The sequence below is a fragment of the Macaca fascicularis genome, chromosome 10, assembly GCF_037993035.2.
Source record: "Macaca fascicularis isolate 582-1 chromosome 10, T2T-MFA8v1.1".
NCBI classification, from domain to species: domain Eukaryota; kingdom Metazoa; phylum Chordata; class Mammalia; order Primates; family Cercopithecidae; genus Macaca; species Macaca fascicularis.
The window spans coordinates 69,911,391-69,934,024 of NC_088384.1; the positions used below are offsets into that span (position 1 = coordinate 69,911,391).

The window sequence follows — 22,634 nt, forward strand, 5'->3', positions numbered from 1 at the left end:
GGAACATTGCTAGGAGCCAAAGCCTGGCTTCCTGTTCTTGGCTTCAGGTTTTAATTATTGGTTAGTAATTAAGGATTCTTTCTTTGTGAAAAATAATTTCCCGTAGGTTGGGAGTCAGCAGCAGGGTTACCATGGTGGAGAAGCTAATCTTATTTCTATGTCAGAGATTCTCTCTGCCTTGGCCACGTAGGATGGAAAATTCTGCCTTGCCTAAAGCTCTAGACTGCTGTAATGTAAGATCAGGATTCCTGGGAGCCAACCTGTGATGAAAACTTGTAGGCAAGTGATTTATTAAGGATGTGCTCCCAGGGGAAACCAGTAAAGGATTCTGGGAGGCAGGACAGGGAGGGCTTGGCAAGCAAGAAAGTGGAAAGAAAACTTAGAATAACACACTAATTGCCCCTTTTAATTTCATTTAAAAAATGCTTTCTGCAAATTCATATGTGTCCTTAAGGCAGGAAGGGAGGGGGAGGCTAGGAGAACAGACTTTGAGGTCTGACCACCTTAGGCTTGTGTTCTTCCCTGCTGAATTCTAGCTGTGCAATCTTGGGCAGGTGACTTAACAACATTGAATGCTTACTGAGGGTGTCCTATGAGCCAGAGGCAGTTCTAAGGGCCTTGTGTGCACTGCTGAATTGAATTATCACAATCACCAATAAGACCAGTATTATTATTAACCCATTTTACAGATAAGGAAATTGAGACACAGAGAGATTAACTTGCCTAGGGCATATAGTTAAGAAGCAGTTGGATGTGAGATTTGAATTCAGCGAGGCTGGCCCAAGAGCTCTTCTTCACTTCCTCACTAAATTTCTCTGAGCCTTTAGTTGCAGAAGAATTATTATTTATGAAAGGGCCGCATGTGGCAATAGGCAGAGTATACTTATTTTTGAGATAAAAGCAACCATATTAAGAAAAAGTAAAACCTGAAGAGTGGTCTATTTGTATTAATTCAGAAAGGCAGCAAGTCATTCAGTTTGTGCTCAAATATCCACTATGATCAAGAAGGTTGTGTTAGATTTTTTATTGCTGTATAGCAAATTACTATGAACATAGTGGCTTAAAACAACACAAATTTATCTCAGAGTTTCTGGATATGGGTTAACTGGGGCTTTTGCTCAAGGTCTCACCCAGCTGAAATCAAGGTGTCACTGGAGCTGTCTTATCTAGGGCTTGGGGTCCTCTTTCAAGTTCATTCAGCTGTTCGTGATTGTAGGAGTGAGGCCTCAGCTCCTAGGGAGTCCACCATTCCTTGCCATGTGGCCCTGTTCACATCATGGCAGTTGCATCTTCAAGGCCAACAGGTAAAATCTCCACTGCTTAGAATCTCTCTGACTTCTTCCTTCTCTGACCTGTAGATTCCCTTTTAAAGGGCTCACCTGATGAGTTCAGGTCCACCCAGGATACTCTTTCCTTTGATTAGCTTAAAGTCAACTGATTAGGAGCCTTGATTACATCTGAAAAAAATCTCTAACTGTGCCATATAATGCAATCTAATTACCCAATTGTAAGAGTGATATCTCATCATATTCACAGGTCCTGCCCATACTCAAGAGAGGGACTATACAGAGTGTTTACAATAGAGGGTAGAAATCTTGGCGGGGGAGGGGAGGCATTTTACAAATCTGCCTACCATAAAGTCTTTGTCTTCAAGAAAAAATGATTAAGAGATTTTAAAGGTAAGAATGGGCTCTAGCCAAAATGAAATTTAGAGTGCTCGTGATTCTTTGACACAACTACCAAATTTATTGTCTATTTTAGAAGACTCCATGGCTTCAGAGTCTGATCCTTCTTAATTGAAGCCTGGGCATTGTTTCTTTGTCTTTGTTGCTGCTTCAGAAAACTGGAATTGGATGATGGATCAGACCTTCGGTCTCCATCAGATCCACATTTGCCCAGGCAATGATCCCATGTAGGTGTGGCTCCAGTGGACACACCCGCTTGGGCTCTGTTGCTTGGCAACAAGACCTGGGCAAGCAGTGTGGAAGACTGCCCACTTTGCTGTGGCATCAACCCACTACTCCCCTCCTGGGTGGGGGACATGGGTTCAGAAATCTGGTTAGGCCCATCTCAGACACCCAGAACTGTGGCTTTAAGACAGTACGATTGGGAAACAGGCACATGAGGAGAGGGATAAAGTAAAATGGATGTCAGTTCAGCAGGTTCAGCATTGTTCAAAATGACTTGAATCACAGCTGCAGCCAGGGGTTATTGCCAAGTTAATTATTTGGAAGGCTTGGTCACCTAAGGGTTTTTGGTTCTCTGAGATAGAAACCCAAATAAAAAAACCAGTAAAATATTTCACATTTTGGGAATTCAGTGCGTATATACGGATAGTGAAGACAAAGAAAGGAACAAAGGCAGTTGAGAATAGTAATCTTTCAATTTTCTTATATTTGCATAAATGACTTTCTCTTGGCTTATTACGTAAACATTGCTACACTTTTTCTGAACAGGTGTGTTTAGCGATAAATGGAATAAAATCCCAATAGTCTCATTAGAATCCTCTCATCTTTTCATCCATCCATCCCATCCATCCATCCAACTATCCATCCATCCATCCATCCATCCATCCATCCATCCATCCATCCATCCATAATTCAGTCTTTTATTTATGAAGTCTGTCTTAATGATCTCTGTGGGGAATGAGGCCTCCGGTTCATTCTCTTGTGAGTAAAAGAGTTGGAAGACATTAACCTGGTCTTTAAGCCGCTTAAATTTAGTCAAAGAGATGAGAATCTGTCAAAGGGCTTTAGGGAATTTGGAGTAACGAAATGACTTTTGTGGGCTACTTTTTAAGTCTAGGCTTCTAGGTGGAAGCAAATCTCCAGATGAAATCCAATTACCCATTTGTCTAGTATAGTATTGACGAATCTTCTAGATGAATTCGTACGCTGTATCGACCCCAGAAAACAAGTTCATCCCCCATGTGGTGAGCTGCATTCTTTTTTTTTTTTTGAGGTGCCATTAGATACATATAATGTCTCTAACTTGATAAGCTGGGACAAGTAATATAAGCAACCCAAATTTTCTACAGATAACTGAAGTGATTTCTTTTTTCATTTGTTCTTCAGGAATCTCTCACAAATCCTTAAAGATAATCCTGTTCTTACGTTTTAGACTTTTTTTTTTTAGTAGATTCTCTTTTTTTTTTTTAATTATTATTATACTTTAAGTTCTAGGGTACATGTGCATTTAAGTATCTTTCTTTCTCTAATTTTTTAGGGCCGACTTCTTTTTCTAGCTGTTGCATTCCCATGTGAGTGGTGTTTTATTGCCAGGCTAGCACTAAGCATATTATAATGTAATTATATACTTACATGTGAACCCCCCAAGGTCAGGGACTAGATTTTTCACATTTCATAATCCAGGCCCGTAGTATAGCAGTTTGCGCACAGTGGGAAAAATACAGCTTTCTTAAATGCTGACTAAGTTCAATGAAACAAATGCTAGTCAACTGAACAACTTAAAAAAATAGATTGACCAGATATTTTCTTTGCTTTCAGCCATAGCTGTAAGTTTAGGTCCATACAAGTAGTTTCATTCTGTTAAGCAAGGTTTCATTTCTTCCCCGTTTTTAAAGCAAAGTATGTTCCTGTAAAAATAAACAGTTTCCTCTAGTACATGAGTTGCATTAAATGATAGTCATTTGACCGATGGTCTGTCAAAGTGATTTTTAAAAACTCCCCATTCTCAGTATTCAGTCTGACCACCTGGTGACAAAGTGCTCATCATGATCCAGCAGCATTCAAGAGCACATTGAAAATGCCAGCCCTTCCTTTCAATAAGAAACAAAGGTTATTTAAGCCTCAATTTCATATGAAATATTAATGTGCTTATTTAAATATTCATAGGTCTAAAAGCCAGAAGCAATGTATGTGATCAATACTTCATAACATCTGAGTCATTCGGGGCTGAGTACTGTGCTGGTTTCTTGCTGCCACTCTTTTATCACGGAGGCCACATGCCCCCTGGGGCCCAATGTGCACACTTCTGTCAAGCTCAAGGTACTTCCTGTGCTGGCAGCTCTTCTGAGCTCTCAGCAGGCACCCACTTCAGAGACAGTCACCTGTCAGGACCCATCTAAAGAATGGAAAAGTGCAGGAATGTAGGGGTGGGCATTTTTCTCTTACAATCACTTCTGTTGGTGAAATAGCAATCCTGGAGCATAAATAATGTTCCAAATTTTGAACTGAACCAAAGAACGTAATTTGTCCTCTCCTATCTGGGAACCTAATTGCATTTCCAGCAACTTGAGGGATTCTAGACATTATAGAAAAGAAACAGCTTGTAGTTATTTGCATGTGGATTATTCACCTCTTGAATCATATTCTCTCCAGGCTTGCAGCCATAGGACCTCAGTTAGGTTCCAGGGTCCTCTCTTTCCTTAGTATCATGCATGATGAAGGATGCAATGGTGGCATCCACCTATGGGGTGGTTGAGAACTAGGAATTACATAGGGGCTGTGCATGCTACAGTTTCTGATCATCATCGATAGAGGGTCATTATATAATTTAGTTCCTGGTATTACTTGCAATAATATTGGTGAATTAACATTTAATGCAATTTAACAAATATGTATTAAATGCTTGCTTAACTCTGTGATAAGTGTTAAAAGGGACACAAAACACATACAAAGTACACACTTCCTTACAAATAGCTTATGATCTAGCTGTGGTGTAGTCAAACATTATAGGTGAACTGCACTGTTGAATGAATGAATGATTGAATGCATGAATGAAGTGCCAAAATCAATGAGTAGGTTAACCATCAGAATCTTGGAGTGCTTTAAAAGAAATACACACTATGAGGCTTATCCTTAAAGATTTTGATTCAGTAGGTCTAGGGTAGGCCTAGAAGCCAATATGCTCTTCAGACTGGGGTACACCTCAAGTACTGTAGGAGGATGGAGAAGGGGGTCTAGCATGGGCAGCTGTAACAGTTACTGCATAAAACAGCCATAATATGTCAACAGCATATAACAGTAGGTGTTTATATAGCTTACGAGTCTGCAGTTCAGCTGGCAGCCAGGTGCTCTGGGCTGGGCCCAGCTAGGCAGCTCTGCTGAGTTTGGCTGGCTTGCTTGTTTCTGTGTGTTGGCTGAGGTTTGGTGATTTTGGTGGGGCTCAGTGAGGTAGCTCTGCTTCTTACTGCAGCTCTGTAGGCCAACGTGGGTGGTGGTGCTTCAGGCTGTGGCAGCGGGGCAGCTCTTCTCCATGTCTCTCACCCTCCTCTAGGGTACAGCAGGCGAGCCTGGGAATGCCATTCTAACAGTGATGGCAGAGGCATGAGAAGGCAGTTGGGAGCACACAAGGCCTCTTAAGGCCTAGGCTCCAAACTGGCACAGTCAGTTCTAGATTATTCTATTGCTCAAAACATGTCACAAGGTTCAATCCAAAGTCAAGGGGTAGGAAATACACTTCACCTCTTTAAAGGGAGATTCTGCAGAGTCCCATGGCAGAAGCTGTGGTCTAGGGAAGGATGTGGAATTGGAGTCAATGCAAACTTCTGTATTTGTTGCACTCAAGAATTCTTGGAAAAGCTCCCGAAGAGTCATGAATCTGGACAGATTCTCATCACAGGATCTTAGAGCTTCTCAGAGCATGACTCAGAGTTTCCAAGCTAGAAGATGGAGTGCAAGAAGTGGCCCATCCTCCCAGCCATCAGAACAGGAGCTGATGTCCCACCCTGCAATGGCTTAAATACCAGGAGATTTCCCTGGCTCAGAGAAAACCTCACTTGGGGAAGTTGCTACCTTATAATCCCTTTGCCCACCTTGGGAATTACCCTCACTTATGACTATCCTTGAATATTCATCTAGTTCTAACGTCTGCGACAGGGAAGAAGATGCAGGTCATAAATCCCGCTTCCTTGGGGGCATCCTTCATTACATCCCTGGCCACGAGCAATGGGTCTTCTCCCTGCCTTTACCTTCTCTTTTCTTGGACGTTGTTTTCAAAGCCTTTGAGATTTATGCTGGTATCCTCTGCTTTTTGCCCTTAACTTTGCAAGCCTCACAATCTTATACTTAGCCTGGATCAGTTGTCCTTTTCTTTTAATGGCGCTGAGTTCACTGGGAGGTCCAATGAACAACTGTACTGGTTTCTTGAGGCACACCCCTGCTTCTCCATCAGGACAACCCAAAATTGTGCAAAGTTGTAATCTCAACTCTTTCGAGACAGAAGGAAATGAATGCTTATTGAGCATCTATTATGTGCCAGGCCTGATACGCATATTATCTCAACGATACCTTGCAATGCTGACAAGACATCCATTTTGCCCATTTCACAGATGAGAAAATTAAGGTTCAAAGATGTTTGATATGCTCCTCTAAGGCTGCACCATGAGGTAGGGAGCCAGGAGTCATCTCAGCTTTGACTCAGTTTCCACTACTGCCAACTGTCAGAACTCTACCCTTGCAAGCGGGCTGTTTTCCAACTGTCAGCATATGCAACTCTGCTGAAGACTCTGTCTTCAGGACCCTATTTTTCTCATCTAGAGTGAATCATTCTATCTCCCTACCTCATCTCTACTCCTGGGTAGTGGCCTTCACCCAGTGGTCGACAGGAATTGGTGGGTAACTCTGAGGCCCGCTCGGTCCACACTGTTTCCCAGAATTCCCCAGGGGAGATTGAGCTCCCATTGCCCTTGGGGTAATATGCTCTCTGGGCCACTCACCCTTTCTGGCATCACTTTCCTCCTTCCCAGCTGGTGCTTCCTGGGATCTCCTCTCAAATGAATGACTTGCTTTCAAATCCTTGTCTCAGGGTCTGCTTCTGAGAAAACCCAGCACACAGCAAGAAGGCTCTCCTTGGATTCTACAGACCCACCAGCCATTTCTTGACCTTTGTAGCTTCAGCAAAGCTACCAAGCAGGAGACGTTCTACCCCACCCACCTTCATGCCCTGAAAGCTGCCACCTAAGTCACACTCCACATGTTCTCAAAGAAGTCTCCCTTTGTTCCACAGACCTAGCAGAACCCCTGAGCTTGGGCCAGTACTGTGAACTCAGCCTGCAATCCTCACTGGATTGGGAGCTCACAATAAAGAGACCACAACTTCCCTGTCTGCCTGCCCCTCACCTGACAGTCATGTCTCACATGCCTGCATCTTTACTGACCTGCCAGCTTCTCTAGAGAGTGCCTGTGTCTTATTTATCTCTCTTCCTCTGGGGCTTGCACATAGCAGGTTCAATCCACAGCAGTTGTATTGACTTAGAGAAAATACCCAGTTTGTATAGCGAAGATGGGTAAAGGAGGCTGTAATTTTAACTTGGTCTAAAATAGTCTCTTGGCTAATACTCATTTCGTGTCATGACTATTGAGATAAAGAAAAATTTTAATTATTTGGAATAGTGAACTTTTACCAGTGGGACTGGATCCCTCTGATGAAATTCCATCATAGAACAATAGAGTAATAATCCAAGTGGCCGTTATTATCCTTTGCTCCCAACACTCAACAGTCTCAGTGTAGATTTGTTGAATTAGATTAACATTAACAACTTACATTTATATATTGATTTGCAATTTTCCAAGTATTTTATTCTTAGTTTAATGGAAAGAAACTGGACTACCAGCATATGCTGTTTCCTCTCTTAATATACAGAATAACCAAGCTTTGAAAATAATTCTGCTTTCAGAAACATTTTGGCTGGTTTGATTATAAAGTAATTTTTTGAAGAGCCTCGGGTAGAGTTTTCAGTTCTCACTGAAAAGAAATCAGTAACCACAAGGAGTTTTTCCAACATAGAACATGTCTATTTATTTTAACCTTTAATGAATTTCCAAGGCATCTCCGGGACAGACGTTGCTACATCCCCCTTCAGCCTGACACCCTCATGTCCCTGGTGAGCTGCAGCTGTCTGTACCTATACCTTTGCCTAGGGCTTTTCCCCAGGCTGTGGGGAGGTAGGAACTTCTTTTGGTACAAGCCCTCAACCAATGACTGATGAAGTTGGCACATAAATACCCCAGCTTCTTGAGGCATCACATCCCAAGGGGGCTCACTCTGGCTCACATATTCTATGCTGTCTCCCAGAGTTCCCCAGTGGGATTAAGCCTCAGTGCCCACCGTGCCGTCTTGTTTGATAACTGCCCCATTTACGAGCTACCTCTCCTTCCCGGATTCATTCCCTCTCCTCTACCCCGGCTTCCTGGAATCCTCTTCCAAATAACCTACTTGTACTCAAACCCCCCTTGCTTCAGAGTCTGCTTCTAGGGAAACCCAAGCAAAGACATCGCCAAGTAAAGGGCACCAGGCTGGCTCATCCCTCAGAATGAGGGATGTCAAAGGGCACCAGGCTGGCTCATCCCTCAGAACCATTAGGTCACTTAACAAGGTGTGAAGTTGCCTGTTAATTCTCTGCTCAAACAATTTTCGAGCCTATCACTGTCTACTGGTTTTATTGCTCTCCTGGGCTGGTCTACTCTATTTGCTGTCCTCATTGTGTTAATGGTAGTGTAAAATTTTTAATTAAAAATAAAGAAGATGAATGTGGTTAGTAGCTCCGAAGTTGCCACTCTGAACTCTACACAGGGTGAGAGTCAGACACTGTGCTGTTAAAAACCAGCTAGTTTGGGCCCTCTGCTGGGGAATCGAGCATGAGATATTTAGGTGTTCAGTTTTCTCATCTGTACCAAAGAGGCAGAACATTTTCACAGCCATATGTAAATATATATAATTTCATTGTCCGCTTCCAAGTGTTTGATACAAGTTGAAGACTCAGACTTTGCTCTGAACTCAAGTTATCAAGATGTGCAGTTTTGTACAGAAATCAAATTTTCTGTTCAGTTCCTAGGTCTCATCTAGTTTAAGTTCAGCATAGACATTGTCATCTCTTCAATAACATCCTACCAGTGGCCATCAATCATCCTCTTGAATATTTTCAGGTAGGAAGAATTTGTTACTTTCATTAATTTACTAATATTTATTTATTTATTATTTTTTGAGATGGAGTCTCCCTCTGTCGCCCAGGCTGGAGTGCAGTGGCGTGCTCTTGGCTCACTGCAACCTCTGCCTCCCAGGTTCAAGTGATTCTCCTGCCTCAACCTCCTGAGTAGCTGGGACTACAGGCACCTGCCACTACGCCCGGCTAATTTTTTGTATTTTTAGTAGAGACGGGGTTTCACCATGTTAGCTAGGATAGTGTTGACCTCCTGACCTCATGATCCACCTACCTTGGCCTCCCAATAATTTACTAATCTTAATCACTAGACAGTTCTTCCTTTGACTGAATTAAAATTTTCCTTCTGTGGTTACCACCCATTGGTGGGAATTTTCTTGGGAGAAATTACTGAACAAGTGGAATGCCTTGTTTTACCAGGAGAATCTGAAATATTTGAAAACATACTCTAATGTGCCTGCTTTCTTTTTTCCAGGAAAAGCTTTTCCAGTTCTTTCAGCTGTCCTTAGCATGGTATGGCTTGGCCGTGTTACCGTCTGCCATCCCATCTCCCTCTTACAGTGAAACACCCATTGGAAACAACCTAATTGTTCAACAATTGGAGATGAGCTTGTTTAAATAAATTACAGCATAAGCTAATGCCATGTAGCCCTTAAAATTATGTTTTGAAAGATTTTGAATAACATAAAACTGTTTATGGCACATCAAGCAGAAGGGAAGAATGTGCAAGAAGAGCTGAATTTCATTAAAAGTAGACACATAGAAATTTAAGGCCCAAAATATGTCAAAATATTAAGAATGGTGGTATTACGGCTAGTTTTGAATCTGTTTTATGCTTTTTCAAATTTTTTGACAAATAACATGCATTCATTTTTTTAATCAGAAAAAATGATGTTCTTAGGAAAGAAAAGAAGAAAAAAGAACTTGAGACTCACAGAACCCGTAGAATTCTTCAGGTATATTCCGGTATTGCAGATCTCAGAGGAGCTGGCACAGCTCAATATGGAGGCTTCGCGTTCCAATTTCAGATGAAGGTTTTGGCAGATGGATCACACCATCCACTAACATTGTACCTGCAGCTCACTGGAACCCCAGAGGACTCTTGCCCCATATGAATGACTATCTTTTTCGAATCTGGCAGCTGGAGCTGGGAGCAGCCTGACAGGAACTCCCTGGGCTAGGCAGGGAGAAGGGAAGGATTCAGAGGTCGGTCTTCATATCTTAGGCCTTTGTGGGGTTATGCTATGCACAGGAGACAGGCCTTGCGCCCTCAGCTTTCCAGCCCAGTGTGTGCCACACCACCTTGAAGTCCTCCAAGTGGCAAGATGATTGTTTCTCCAAGGATGGTTTGGGAAAGTGAGCAGAACTCCACGTGGCTGCCCTGCGAGGCACTGGGTCCTGGAGATGGAGGGAACTGTGGAGAATGTCAATGCTTCTGTCTGCAGAGGGTGGAGTGGGGATAGCCCTCTGAGGGAGGACCACTGATCCTGCAGGTCATGATCTCTGCCACACTTGCTGTCTGTAAGGAATGGCCCCAGATACATCAGAGCCTTGGAGAAAATGCAATGCAGCGCTTCTCAATCCCCTGCCTGACACATCTCCAGGGCCCTGCGGTTATGGAGGAGGCAGGGAAAGGTGGAGGCACTAGCGGAGTCAGTCAAAGTCAGGCGGAGGCAGCAAGGACTGTGTCCAGGGCAGTCCCTTTAAGGAAGTGTACGAGAAGACCAGCAGACAGCTCCGCTCATGTGTTCATTAGGGAAGGTGCCATGGGGAGACAGGGAGAAGGGCTGTTTCCTTAGACTCCACACACAGGACTGCTAGGCACGGGCAGTTTACAATGGTCTTCTCCATAGACATGGATTATTATCATTGCTGAGAATATAGCTTTGGTTCAATTTCTGTCATTTCTCTCTGGGGCCACATTGGCTGGACTCTGCCAAGGATTCATTTAATAGTTTTTCCTAATATTAAAAAAGATGCTCCTCTCAATTTATTCTCTTCCAGATTTATAAGATCCCTTCAATGCCCTGTTTCTTGTTGCCTAGTGCACGAAATACATGGAATATTCCCACTTTCTTTGTGCAGTGTAAATACACTCGCCTTCCAGGACAAATGACCCAGACTGGTGACCTCCAAACACTCTTTGCTGGGTAACCATCCTTTCTCTTATGCAAGCCCTTGTTCTCTAAATGGGTCTCTTCAATGACTAAGATAACATTTTTTACACCTAGATCTGGAGGTCTCAGAAGTATAGCTTAGAAATAGTTTGGATAATTTTAAGTGAACACACCAATGCTTGAATCTTGTACTCTCCCGGGCTAAAATAAGTGATCAATTCTGTTTAAAGGGCTTGTGGGTTTCATCAGGAAAGGAGTGTGTGACTTGCTGAGTCAAAAATTAGAGTGTGTGGTTCCAGCCCCTCAGGGCTTTCGGTGATTCTCTGCTAACATTGCTTATTGCTAAGGGAGAGTAATGCTCAATGTTATGGGGGAAAGGCAGTGGAGTGGTCATAAGTGACGTAAATAATCAAAAAAGATAACATTCTTACTTTCATAAAGCTAGGGCTGCAATGTGAGTCGCTGCAGCTTTTGGCTGTTTGCCTTCGGTTTTATCCAACAAGAACCCAAATGGCTCATTTCCACCCTTCAATTCAATATCATCAGGTAGAGCTGATTTAAACCTTGCCAAGTCTCTTTCTTCTTCCCCCTCCCTGTACCTACTTTCTTGGCACTCTGTTCTTTCAGACGTCAGGTTTCTTTCTTCTCCCAAAGCCACTGCCTTTGCCTGCTGCCAGGCCACATGTCTTGTCCATTTGCTTGTCGCCTGAGCTGTGGCTCCAATGGGATGGACAGTTCCAGTGTGGCTGCCTACGTGGCTGTCTGTGTGTGCATGCATGTGTGCCTATGAGTGCACGTGCATCTTCTTTTGTACTTATGCGTGTGTGTATGTTCCTGTGTGTGTGTTCCTCCATGTGTGCATGCATATGTTCCTGTGGGTGTACTCGTGTGTGTGTGTGTGTGTGCATGTTCCTGTACTTGCATGCACGTATATAGACAAGCACACATATGCATGTTCGTAATAGCCAGGGGTACTAGGACATTTAAGATGCATCTGTTTCCCCACCAAAGTTGGCTTGTACTTACATAGTTGGAGGCCAGGTCCGGGTGGAGATAGTCAATCCCTGGGAAAAGACAACAATAACACAGGAACCAAAGGTTAATACCTGCCACTGTGTCCTCAGGAAAGCTGCCCATGAAAGTGCCCTCTTTATGGGGCTGGTGCCAGAAAGCTTGCCATGGGGGTGAGTGCCCCGTCACAAAGCTCCCAGCCTTGCACCTCCTTTCTGTGTGGAGGTGGGAAGGTGGGCTGCACTGCCAGAGCAGAGAGACAGCTGCCCCAGACACGCTTGAGAGTGAAGCCAATTAGAGTTTGAGGCCCAAGGATAACACTTCTGACATAAATGTCAGCACTAAGGGGCTTTGTGACAGTGAGATGGATGGTTCATCAGAGCACTGATCTAAAAGAGATTTGTAGAAATCTTGACATTTTTAAAGCATCAACTGGCATTTCTCTGAAATGAAACTGGCCCTGGGGAGGAAAAGTGATTATTATTTAACAGGGCATGGACAGCAATGGATTAGGAGAATGTACTCCGGCATGGAAATAATAAGAGAACATGGCTGGGCGAGAAAAGCCATTAGGCAAAGGGCAAATGGTTTCCAGTGAGGTGTTGCTGGTTGGGAGCTGAAGCTTATCTCTTCAGAATGTGGCTTTCCAGGAAGCCTGAGGCTTGAATGTCTCCGCAGGAGCCCTGCTTTCTCCTGAATGGTGGCCTGTCTTGTTGCCCAGTAGTCATTCCAAGGGTAAAATCATGGGCTATGAGCACTACTGAGTTCCATCAGACCCTTGGACCTCAGAAAGCATCATGAAACTTCAAGGGCGATTGAAAAGCTCTCATTTGGGTTTGCAAAACCACATAATCTTTGCAGCAGTTACATCTGAGCATCTAGCCCTCCAAGAAACAGGGCAGGTTCTTGACACCATCTAGCATAATTGTTACAAATGTAGGTTTTTGGAGTCAAAGACAGGCATTTGAGTCCCAACCACCCTGATAACTGCCTGCAAGACTTCAGGTAAGTTGCTTAGATTCTGTGCTAGTTTTCCTTTTTCACCAACTGGGGGTAAGAACAATGTAGGGACTAAAGAAACGAATGCATGTGGTATGCTTGGCCCAGCAGCTGGTGCATTTAATAACTACATGGGGATACAGATTCTAAAAGCCAGAAGTATCATTAAATACTTGCCAAAGCTGCTATCTTCACTGCATGCTTACCAAGGCTGGGCCACCATTAGAAATTTGCTTTCCCAAAAAGAGCTTGTATTAGGATGCATATTTCTAAAAAGGAATTTTGCTTTTTTTTTTTTTTTTTCGGGTTATACAATTAGTAACTGGACTGAGAGTCACTAATCTACAGCACATGTGTTAGGTTTTATTGTTGATTTTGATAAGTGAAGCAATTGCTGTCACTATGTGTGCTTTCTATAGCTTGGGAGACTATAGTCCCCAGCCCAAATCATTATGCCTCTCCTCCCACTTGCCTCCTGAGGTCTTCAGAGGGAAAGGCATCAGAATATTTAAAGACTAATATTTACAAAAGTTGTTAACCCTTGTTCTGGATCCTAATTCAAAGATGGTCAATTTTGGTCAGGTATGTAATCCTGGTGCTTTGGGAGGCTGAGGCAGGAGGATTGCTTGAGATCAGGAGTTCAAGACCAGCCTGGGTAAGATAGTGAGACCCTGTCTCTACAAAAATTAAGGACATCACTGCACACTAATCTGGGAAACACAGCAAGACCCTGTCTCTAAAAGAAAGCAAACAAACATCCCAAAAAGCAAATCAAGAAACATCCCCCCAGGAAAATGGTCAGTTTAGGCTGTGGGGTGAAGTTGGGGATGAGCATAGGCTTTGAAATCAGTGGATCCAGTTCCACTCCAGGCTTAGACATTAACACTTGTGTGGCTTTAGCCAAGTGACATAATCTCTCTGAGCTTTAGTTTCCATGTATTTGAAATGGGACTATTATTTACTTTGCAAAGCAGTTTTCAAGACTAGAGACAATTCGTTGAAAGTCTTCAGCTTATAGGAAACACTTATTACATCCTATTTCTTATTATCATTAGTCCTATCATCTACCACATCTCTGGGGTAGTGTGGATATGCAGAAGAACAGAAACATTAAAAAATATCCACTTGGTTTTAGCATATTGTGTTGAAATTAAATTAAATTATTTGTTAAGATAGCTTAAATTTCGTGAACTTGTTGGGTGAAAAATTTTCATAATTTATACCTAAATATAAATTATCAAAAATATAATTTATTTTTACAATACATAAATATAAAATTATAATAAAATTTTAGTAAAATATTAAAATTTAATAAAATATTAAAAATATAATTTATATTTTTAAATATTTATATTTTAAAATATATCCTCTGGATGTGTCTTCTTTTACACTTTTATCTGGATCAAACAAACTTATCTAGATAAGTGTAAAAAAAGACACACCCAGAGAATATAGTTTCCAACAGGAAGTCAATTTTTAAAACATGGTTTCATGTTCTGAGAATGGAAGCTGTTGAAGAGAAAAATCCTCCAAGAAATAGTAGTGTCTTCTCTGTCAAGGGAAAATATTGGAGCAAGGAGATAATTTGAGACCAGAAGTAAATTAGAATTAAAACAAGATAAAGTTAGCCTAATTAAAATAAATGATCTTCAATTAGGTTAAGAGGAATACTAAGTGTTAAGTTAGAACAGATACAGACTTTGGTCTGAGGAAGAGAGAGTGATTGATACGACTGTGAAGGACAACAAACACGATTCAGAAAAAGTAATAATGCACTGAAGAATGGAAAATAGTAATTTGGTAATTAGATAGTACTTTAATATTTTTGTATATTTGATTATTTTTTAAGGTGGGAGGTACTAAACACATCTTCCTAATCAGCTTACTTTTAATTCTTACAATATTCTGATATTCATTCTTATATTTCATGCTTTTGTTCATTTCTCAGCAGTGAATGCCAGGCATAGTGTCGGTCCTGGAAAAACTCAGATGATTTAGACGTAGAACCTGAGTCGTACAACTATCTATGGCTCACAGCCTATGGGGGCACCGACTAATCACCAGCCAATCATAATAAAAGTGGCACAGAAATGACAAATACTTGGTTATAATTTTATTCATAAATCATTAGTATCCTATCATCAATGTGAAACTTTTCAGAAAGTCTAATCCACAATAGTCCCAATTCTCAGGAAGCTGTGACAGTCCTGGAGACCTCAAGGAACTAGAAAGGAGCTCCATGTGCATATTCCTAGTTAGAATATTAATAGTTCACTTGAGATGCATAGCATGTCAGAGCCCTGGCCCTGAGCTCCAGTTCTTTAACCCTAACCCTAACCCTGGAGCCTTGGGGCCCAGGCAGAGAACTGCCATGGGGTGGGGCTACCATAGAAAACCCCCACCAGAGCAATGCCCAGTGGAGCTGTGGGGGTGGGACTGCCCTGAGACCCCAGAACTGCAGAGCCACTAACATGTGATTCCAGTGTGGGAGAATGGCAGGCATGAGACTCCACCCCATGAGAGCTGCTGCTTGGGCTGTGCCCAGTGAAGCCATGGGGTGGGGTTATTAGGAGCCTTGGAGGCCCAGATCCCACCCCAGTGTGTCCAGAAGGTGGGACATAGAGTCAGAAAAGGTTACTCTCAAGTCTCAGAGTTTATGTTTGCCATTTTGGATTTTGGCCTTACTGCAGACCTGTTACTCCTTTCTTCTTTCCTACTTCTCCCTTTGGGAATGGGAATATACGTTCTACGCCTGTCTCACCACTGTATTTTGGAAACATGTAACTTGTTTGATTTTACAAGTTCACAGCTGGACAGCAATTTGCCTCAGGATGAATCGTACCTTGAGTTTCACCCATCTCTGATTTAGATTATATTTAGATGAGACTCTGGGCTTTAGACTTTTATGTTGGTGCTGGAACAAATGAAGACTTTTGGGGCTACTGGGCTGGAATAAGTGTATTTGTATGTGAAGGACACAAATTTTTGGCGTGGGGGTGGGCAGGGTGAAACGCTGTGATTTGAGTGTTTGTGTCCCTCTAAAAATATACGTTGAAACTTAATCCTTAGTTGCAATAGTGTTTCGAAGTGGGGCCTTTAGGAAGTGCTTAGGTCGTGAGGGCTGTGCCTTTGTGAATGGGGTTCATGCTCTTGTAAAAGGGCTTGAAGGAGAGAGTTCATCCCTTTGTTACCCCTTCCACCAGGGGAGGACACAGTGTTTGTCCCCTCCACAGGATGCAGCAACAAGGGGCCATCTTGGAAGCAGAGAGCAAGCCCTTATCAGATACCGAATTTGCGATTTCCCAGCCTCCAGAAGTGTGAGAAATACGTTTCTGTTACTTATAAATGACCTCGTCTAGGGTATTTTGTTATAGCATCAAGAACGGACTAAGACAGGCACATTGTAAACATCCACAGCCAACCACCTGGAGTCCTGTCAGGGCAGGGTAGAGTTTATAGCCATTCTGGTGAGTAAGACCTCAAGACCAAATTATAGTAAAGCACAACATGTTGGCACTCTTTTTGACTGTCCCAACTGAGCTCCAGTGGTAGCCAGCACCAACCACCAGCCCTGGGAGTGCACCGTCATGGATGTGCAGCCCAGCTGGGCCTTCAGAAGACTGCAGCCCAGCTAACATCGCAACCGCATGAGCAACACTGAGTGAGCAGTGCCCAGCCAGGCTCTTCCCAGGTTCCTGTGCCACAAAATAATCATCAAAGATAAATAGCGACTTTAAGCTGCTAAGTGTTGGGGTTGGATAGGGTTTGGCTGTGTCCTCCCCCAAATCTCATCTTGAATTATAGCTCCCATAATGCCCACGGGCATTGGGGGGACCCAGCAGGGGATAATTAAATCATGGGGGTGGTTTCCCCCATACTGTTTTCGTGGTAGTGAGTAAGTCTCACGAGATCTGATATAAGTCTCACGAGATCTGATGGTTTTATCAGGGGAAACTTCCTTCACTTGGCTCTCATTCTGTCTCCTGCCCACTGCCATGTAAGACACGCTTTTCTCTCCTGCCATGATCGTGGGGCCTCCCCAGCCACATGGAGCTGTGAGTCCATTAAACCTCTTTTTCTTTATAAATTACCCAGTCTGGGTATGTCTTTATCAGCAACGTGAAAACGGACTAATACAGGATTATTTGTTACACAGCAAAAGTAACTGGAGCAGCCACCCTGCTGGACCTTCCTACTGCTTTTCTATGTGATGCAGAGTTCTAAATTTCTCAGAAGGGTGTGGGTGACTGTCTGGTCCTCAGGCTTGAATCTTTACTCACATGAATGAGGCCCCCATTCACAAAGTCTCACCAGGAAGGCAGAGCAAAGGATTAGGTTTCAAGTACCAAGAATGGTGGTTAGAATTAGTTGTGAGACTTTGGGCAGTTTCTTGTCTCCCTAAACCTCAGTTTCTTCATCTGTAAAATGGGGATTATAATAATACCAACCTTAGGGAATAACTGTGGTTGTATTTCCAAAATGCTAAGCAGTGTCTAGAAAATAGTGATTACTCAATAAATGTTAGTTGTTTTTACTGTTAGTTGTTTATTTTCACTTCAGTTTGAAGCTCCCTCTGACCTTACCTCACTGGCCTTCCATCTCACTTCCTTGGCTCCATCTGATAATGGCTAAAGGTCTTGACCCATACCTTCTCTGATCTTGTGTGATCTTGAGAATCAGCCACCTGCTCTGAATTATTCTTGGGTTGGATGACTCTTATCCATCCTTGTATCTTGTCATGATCACATTCCATTTTCCAGGTCAAGTTCCGAACTCTAAACAATTCCATTACAGTAAAAGGGATGACGTTGTCATCATTAAGTGGGGTCCTTGCTAACGTTTACATAAGTGAAATGTCCTAGTAGACCCTTAAGAAGTAATTTCTGCCCCTTTGGACAGCAGCTAACCCTGGAGGTCCTCTCCTAGTGATATGTAGCATGTGGAAATGATGTTGCTTTGCACCTAAGTGAAGGCAAGAGATATTTATTGAGCATCAATTGAGTCACTGGATCCAGCAGACAGGATGATGGCTGAGTTTGGAGTTGGGCAACCAGAGATGGGAGGGAGGCTATTAAAACTGGCTGTCCACAAATTGAAACTTCTCCATGCAGATGATTGAACATTTGCCACACAGGCCAACATATGGAGAGGCAGTGTTGATAGAATATGACATTAGTTTTGCCCTTAGGTATCAGGGTTGGCATCTGTGTCTCTCTGTAAACTTAGTTTGGAATATCTTGCCAAGAAAATATCTGGGACATGGCACCATACCATTCATACGTGCAGGTCGTTAAGAGAGAGAATACAGTACTGGTGTTGCCAGCCTTCCCGGTTCTAGCTGTGAGGGCAGAGATGGCCAATTACATGGCAAGAGGCTGCTGAGCATCTGTCTTTGTCCTCACCATGTGGGGAGCTGCCCTTGTCCCAAATGTGCTCATTTTGCTATTCAACAGTGAACTTGGAGAATGGCTTGGTCATCATACTTTTCTTCAGTTATCATACTGAATAGCATGTGATGCATTAAAAATGGCCACAAATTCAGAGTTTATTTCCTTTCCACTTGAATCGGATTGGCCCTGGAACCATTCATCCAACATAAGTGGCAGAGTGACCAGTGCCCATTCCAGGTCTAGCCTTTAAGAGGACTGGCAGCTTCTGCTTCTTCTCTTTTGGAATGCCTGCTCTTGGGAGTCCTGAGCCACCTGTAAGAAATCCATCTACCTTGCTGGGGGCCTCTTGTGAGAGGAGAGGTCCTCAGACTCCATGGAAAGGGAGGGAGGCTGAGCCATTTCAGCCTCCCAGTGGAGCCTCTAGTTGACTCCAGCCTCAACTGCCTTCTGACTCTACCTGCATGATAGACTCCAGTAGAACTTGCAGAACTGTCCAGCTGAACTCCAGCAACCCACAGAACTGTGAGAGATAATAATATGGTTGTTTTTTTAAACCACTCAATGTTGGGATGCTTCGTTCTGCAGCAGTAATTGACTACAACAAAGAAGAAACCAGGGATTGTAATTGGGGGGCAGAGTTTACTTTTTTGGGAACCCGAAGGCCATTAATCAGCTGAAGAAAGAACACCAAATGAGAAATTCTGCGGGGACTTTCTAAAGGGCTTGCCTTTCCATGTGGAACTGGGTCAGGAGCCAATGACTTTAGGAGTCAGTCAAGGAACTTTCAGTTAAAGAATTCTGAAATGGGCATCTACAGGACTCTTGGAGTTTTCCTAAGAGCAGAGCAATGTGCATATGTTGGCACTTTAGTGCCACTTTTAGGGAGGCTTCTGTGGTCCCCAGCTGGGGATACCCGGTAGATACGCTGTTAGAATTGGTTATCACAATATCTCCTAGGTAGGTTTCCCCCAAACCCTGATGCATCTTTTTCCTGGGTGAGCTGGCCTGAACCCCTTTGGAACAGTTTCCAAGAACAAGTGTTAGAAAGGAAGAAACATTTATAAACTTCTGACATCTGAGCACACACACTCTCATGCAGGGCTCCTTTCTTCTTGTGAGAGCCCTTGGCCTCTGGAGGAAGGTGTTACATCCACTTAAAAATGTCTCATACATCAGAAAACATTGAGGCATTGTTTTTATGTTGATATTTAATGAGCCAACACAAGACAACACAGGTTTTAAGCAGGCTGGCTCCTCTTGGTTTCCTCTGTCGTTTCTGCTTCAAAGCTTTACTTTAAGGAACATAGTGTTCTGTTCTTTGAGGATCTTCAGATGGGAAAGGCTGCATTGTTTCATCTCTGTGTAGCCTTTGTATATAATTGGATCAATAATGCACAGTGGAGCTTTTTGCTGGCGGACCCAGATGGGTGATGGAGGGCAATAAGACGTCCCCAGTGAAACGACTACAGGCAGCGATTCTCCACAGGGCCAAGGACGTGTGTAGTTGGAAAAATGCCAATTCGTCAAGCCCATTGGTTTTCATATCACAAACTATAGAAAATGAAGCCCTGCTAAGTCTTTGGTAGGCTCGCAGGATGAATAACATGTAAGGAGTATCTGTAATAAAAGGTTATCAAAGGCTACTTTACAAGGGTTCATTCTGAAAGCAGCAATAAAGTCAAATTTCCCCAAGCTCCAATCCTGTTACTGAAAAGCTGTTTTATGGATGTAGAGTCGCACTAATGTAACTTTCTCTGATGATGAAAATGGAATTGAATTTCAGCAGCTGCTAGCCCCATGTGGGTATGAAGAACTTGAGGCTAGTGTGATTGAGGAATTGAAATAAAGTTTTACATTTTATGTAGCTTTAATTAATTAAAATGTAAAATTAAATAGGCACATATGGCTAGTGGCGACTACATTGGATAGTGTGGGTCTAGATAAATTGATGGTAAATATGAAGAGATTTAGAGGACATTTTAAGGTAAAGTGTAAGCAGTAAGAAATTACGGTTGAGTGACAGGCAGTTTTCATGTATTCATTTGTTTAGTTTATTATTTATTTATTCAAAAAATATTTGTTAAGTGCAACCTCAAGTTTGAGGACCACTGATTGGAAGAAAGGTGAAGATTTGGTCACAGTGCAGTGTGGTCATAGGCCCAGTATCTTGCTATTCCATCTCTGGTTAGCATCTCCAAAACAGTACCAACTTTATCGAAAGGCAAGCAAAGGCACGCTTATTTCCAAATGATGCACAGGCTTCAAAATACTCACCATCATCCATAATTCCAATGGTAACACCCTTCCCTGTGTATCCCAGCTCCCAGGCTTCAGCCACATTCAAATCAAGGCCAGGAGTGCCATCAGCTTGGCCAGTATTGATCTGGTATAGGAATTTCAAAGCAAAGAATGGTATCAGTTTGGTGTTGTAAAGCACCCATATACATATTTACTTGACATGCTCTATAGCCATCTAATATTCCAGGACCAGCTCAAAGGCCACTTCCATGAAACAGTGCTTTTGGGTGTCCCTCCTAACCTACCTATAGCGTTTCCTCTCCATTTTTTTTTTTTTTTGGGTATAAACACTTAGTGTTTTCTGTTTTCTGTAAATATGCAAACATAGTTTCAATCCCCTCATATCTTATAACTAGATCACTATCTTTAAACTTTTTCTATAAAAGAGCTGCTATTGTAGGAAACCCTCCCTGATTTAGAATTAAATGCTCACTTTCATACCTCTTTGTTTATACCTCATGTTTTGAATTTACAGCATATTTTGGATTATTCTTATTTGAATATAACTTCTTACTAAATAACAATATCTTTTGCAGGAGGTAACATGTCCTAGTTAATCTTTGTAATTTCAGTGCCACCACACTAAGTCTTGTTCAAAAGTATTTGTTGAACGGAACTAAAGAAAACTGGCTCACCTTTAGTGCATATTCTAATGCTGAAAAAGAAATCCGAAAGCCCCTCATCCTGGCCCCCAAAAATATTTCAGAAGAGAAAGAAAGGAAAACAAAGAGCAATTCCACGTTAACATGTTCATTCCCATCTTTTCATGCGTCTTTGTACTGTGTAGGTTTTCTCCAGGATGGATTGTAAAAAGAATAATAAAGTCAGAACTTGTATTGGCAAAAGCCCACAGTGATCAGTGGCTATTGTGATATTGCTAAAACATTGTGTGATTGTCATTAGGGCTCTTTAAAAAATTTACCATGCTCTTTCTTCTAGAGACACGTTAAGACTACACCTCTCCATCCACTCTGAAGTTAGAATGGCGGATGACTAATTTTGGCCAATGGCATGTGATCTCACGTGCCATTTTTCACATCCAGGCAGAAACTTTAAGAGGTTCTTTTAAAAATTCTATTACCCCTTTTCCTTGCTGAGGGGCTCATGAAAGCAGTGTGGGAATGGAGCTTAGATGGAGGTTGGTCAGCCTGCGTTTCTGAGCAATTATGAAGCATGGGCTGTGTAGCAAAAGTGAGAAACAAGCCTTGCTTTTGATAAGCTACTGTGATCTGAGGGTTGTTCATTATTGCAACAAACCTAGCCTTTCCTGACTAACACAAATACACTCATTCAATTACCCATACTGGATTTTCGGACTTCCATGCCAAAAAGCATAAGGCAGAGTCAAGCTCTGCAGCCCCAGGAGGGAAATTGTGATGAATTCCTGTAATGTAGCCGTCCGCAAGGCTGTAATTTAGTTCTCTCTCTTGTTCATCACTTTTTAATCTTAAATAAAATAAAGTTTCATTCACATTTACAAATTAGTCACTCCCTTTTGTCAATATGCCCTGCAGTTCAGCTTGGTTTGGAGTCACTGATCCCTTTTTAAACATATCTCGGCCAGTCCAAATGGATCATGATGAACTGTTGGTGACCCACAAAATGCTCACTTCACCAGACAAAATGGGTTTTAGTGCCTCCAAGCCTTCATCAGTTAAGCCCCATGGAATTGATTTCCTGCCATTGTTTTAGGAAGCATTAATAGATGCTCTTTTTGCTACTTTAGTCTCCAAGCTATCTTGCTAGCCCCTTGGGAAGTCATTGGATCCTTTCTTTCAGGCCTGTGACTTCATTATGTCCCCTGTTACTCTGTCTGTTGAGACCCCTGCATTACTCTTCCCAGACCTCTGATTTGACTTTTATATAGTTTTGCAAGTCTTCAGTTATACACTGGTGCACTTTTTCAGAATCAAAGAG

The 22,634-nt window shown here is 42.5% G+C and overlaps 1 protein-coding gene across 1 annotated transcript in view; it reads right to left on the reverse strand.

Moving 5' to 3' along the window:
* Positions 1 to 22,634, reverse strand: part of PCSK2 (proprotein convertase subtilisin/kexin type 2) — a 253,105-nt gene that overhangs the window by 100,321 nt on the left and 130,150 nt on the right. Inside the window, exons 4-5 of the mRNA XM_005568299.5 lie at positions 20,694 to 20,802; positions 12,046 to 12,083 (exon numbers count right to left, since the gene is read on the reverse strand). Of these exons, the coding sequence (XP_005568356.1) occupies positions 12,046 to 12,083; positions 20,694 to 20,802 (147 nt within the window). The remainder of the gene's footprint in view (positions 1 to 12,045; positions 12,084 to 20,693; positions 20,803 to 22,634) is intronic.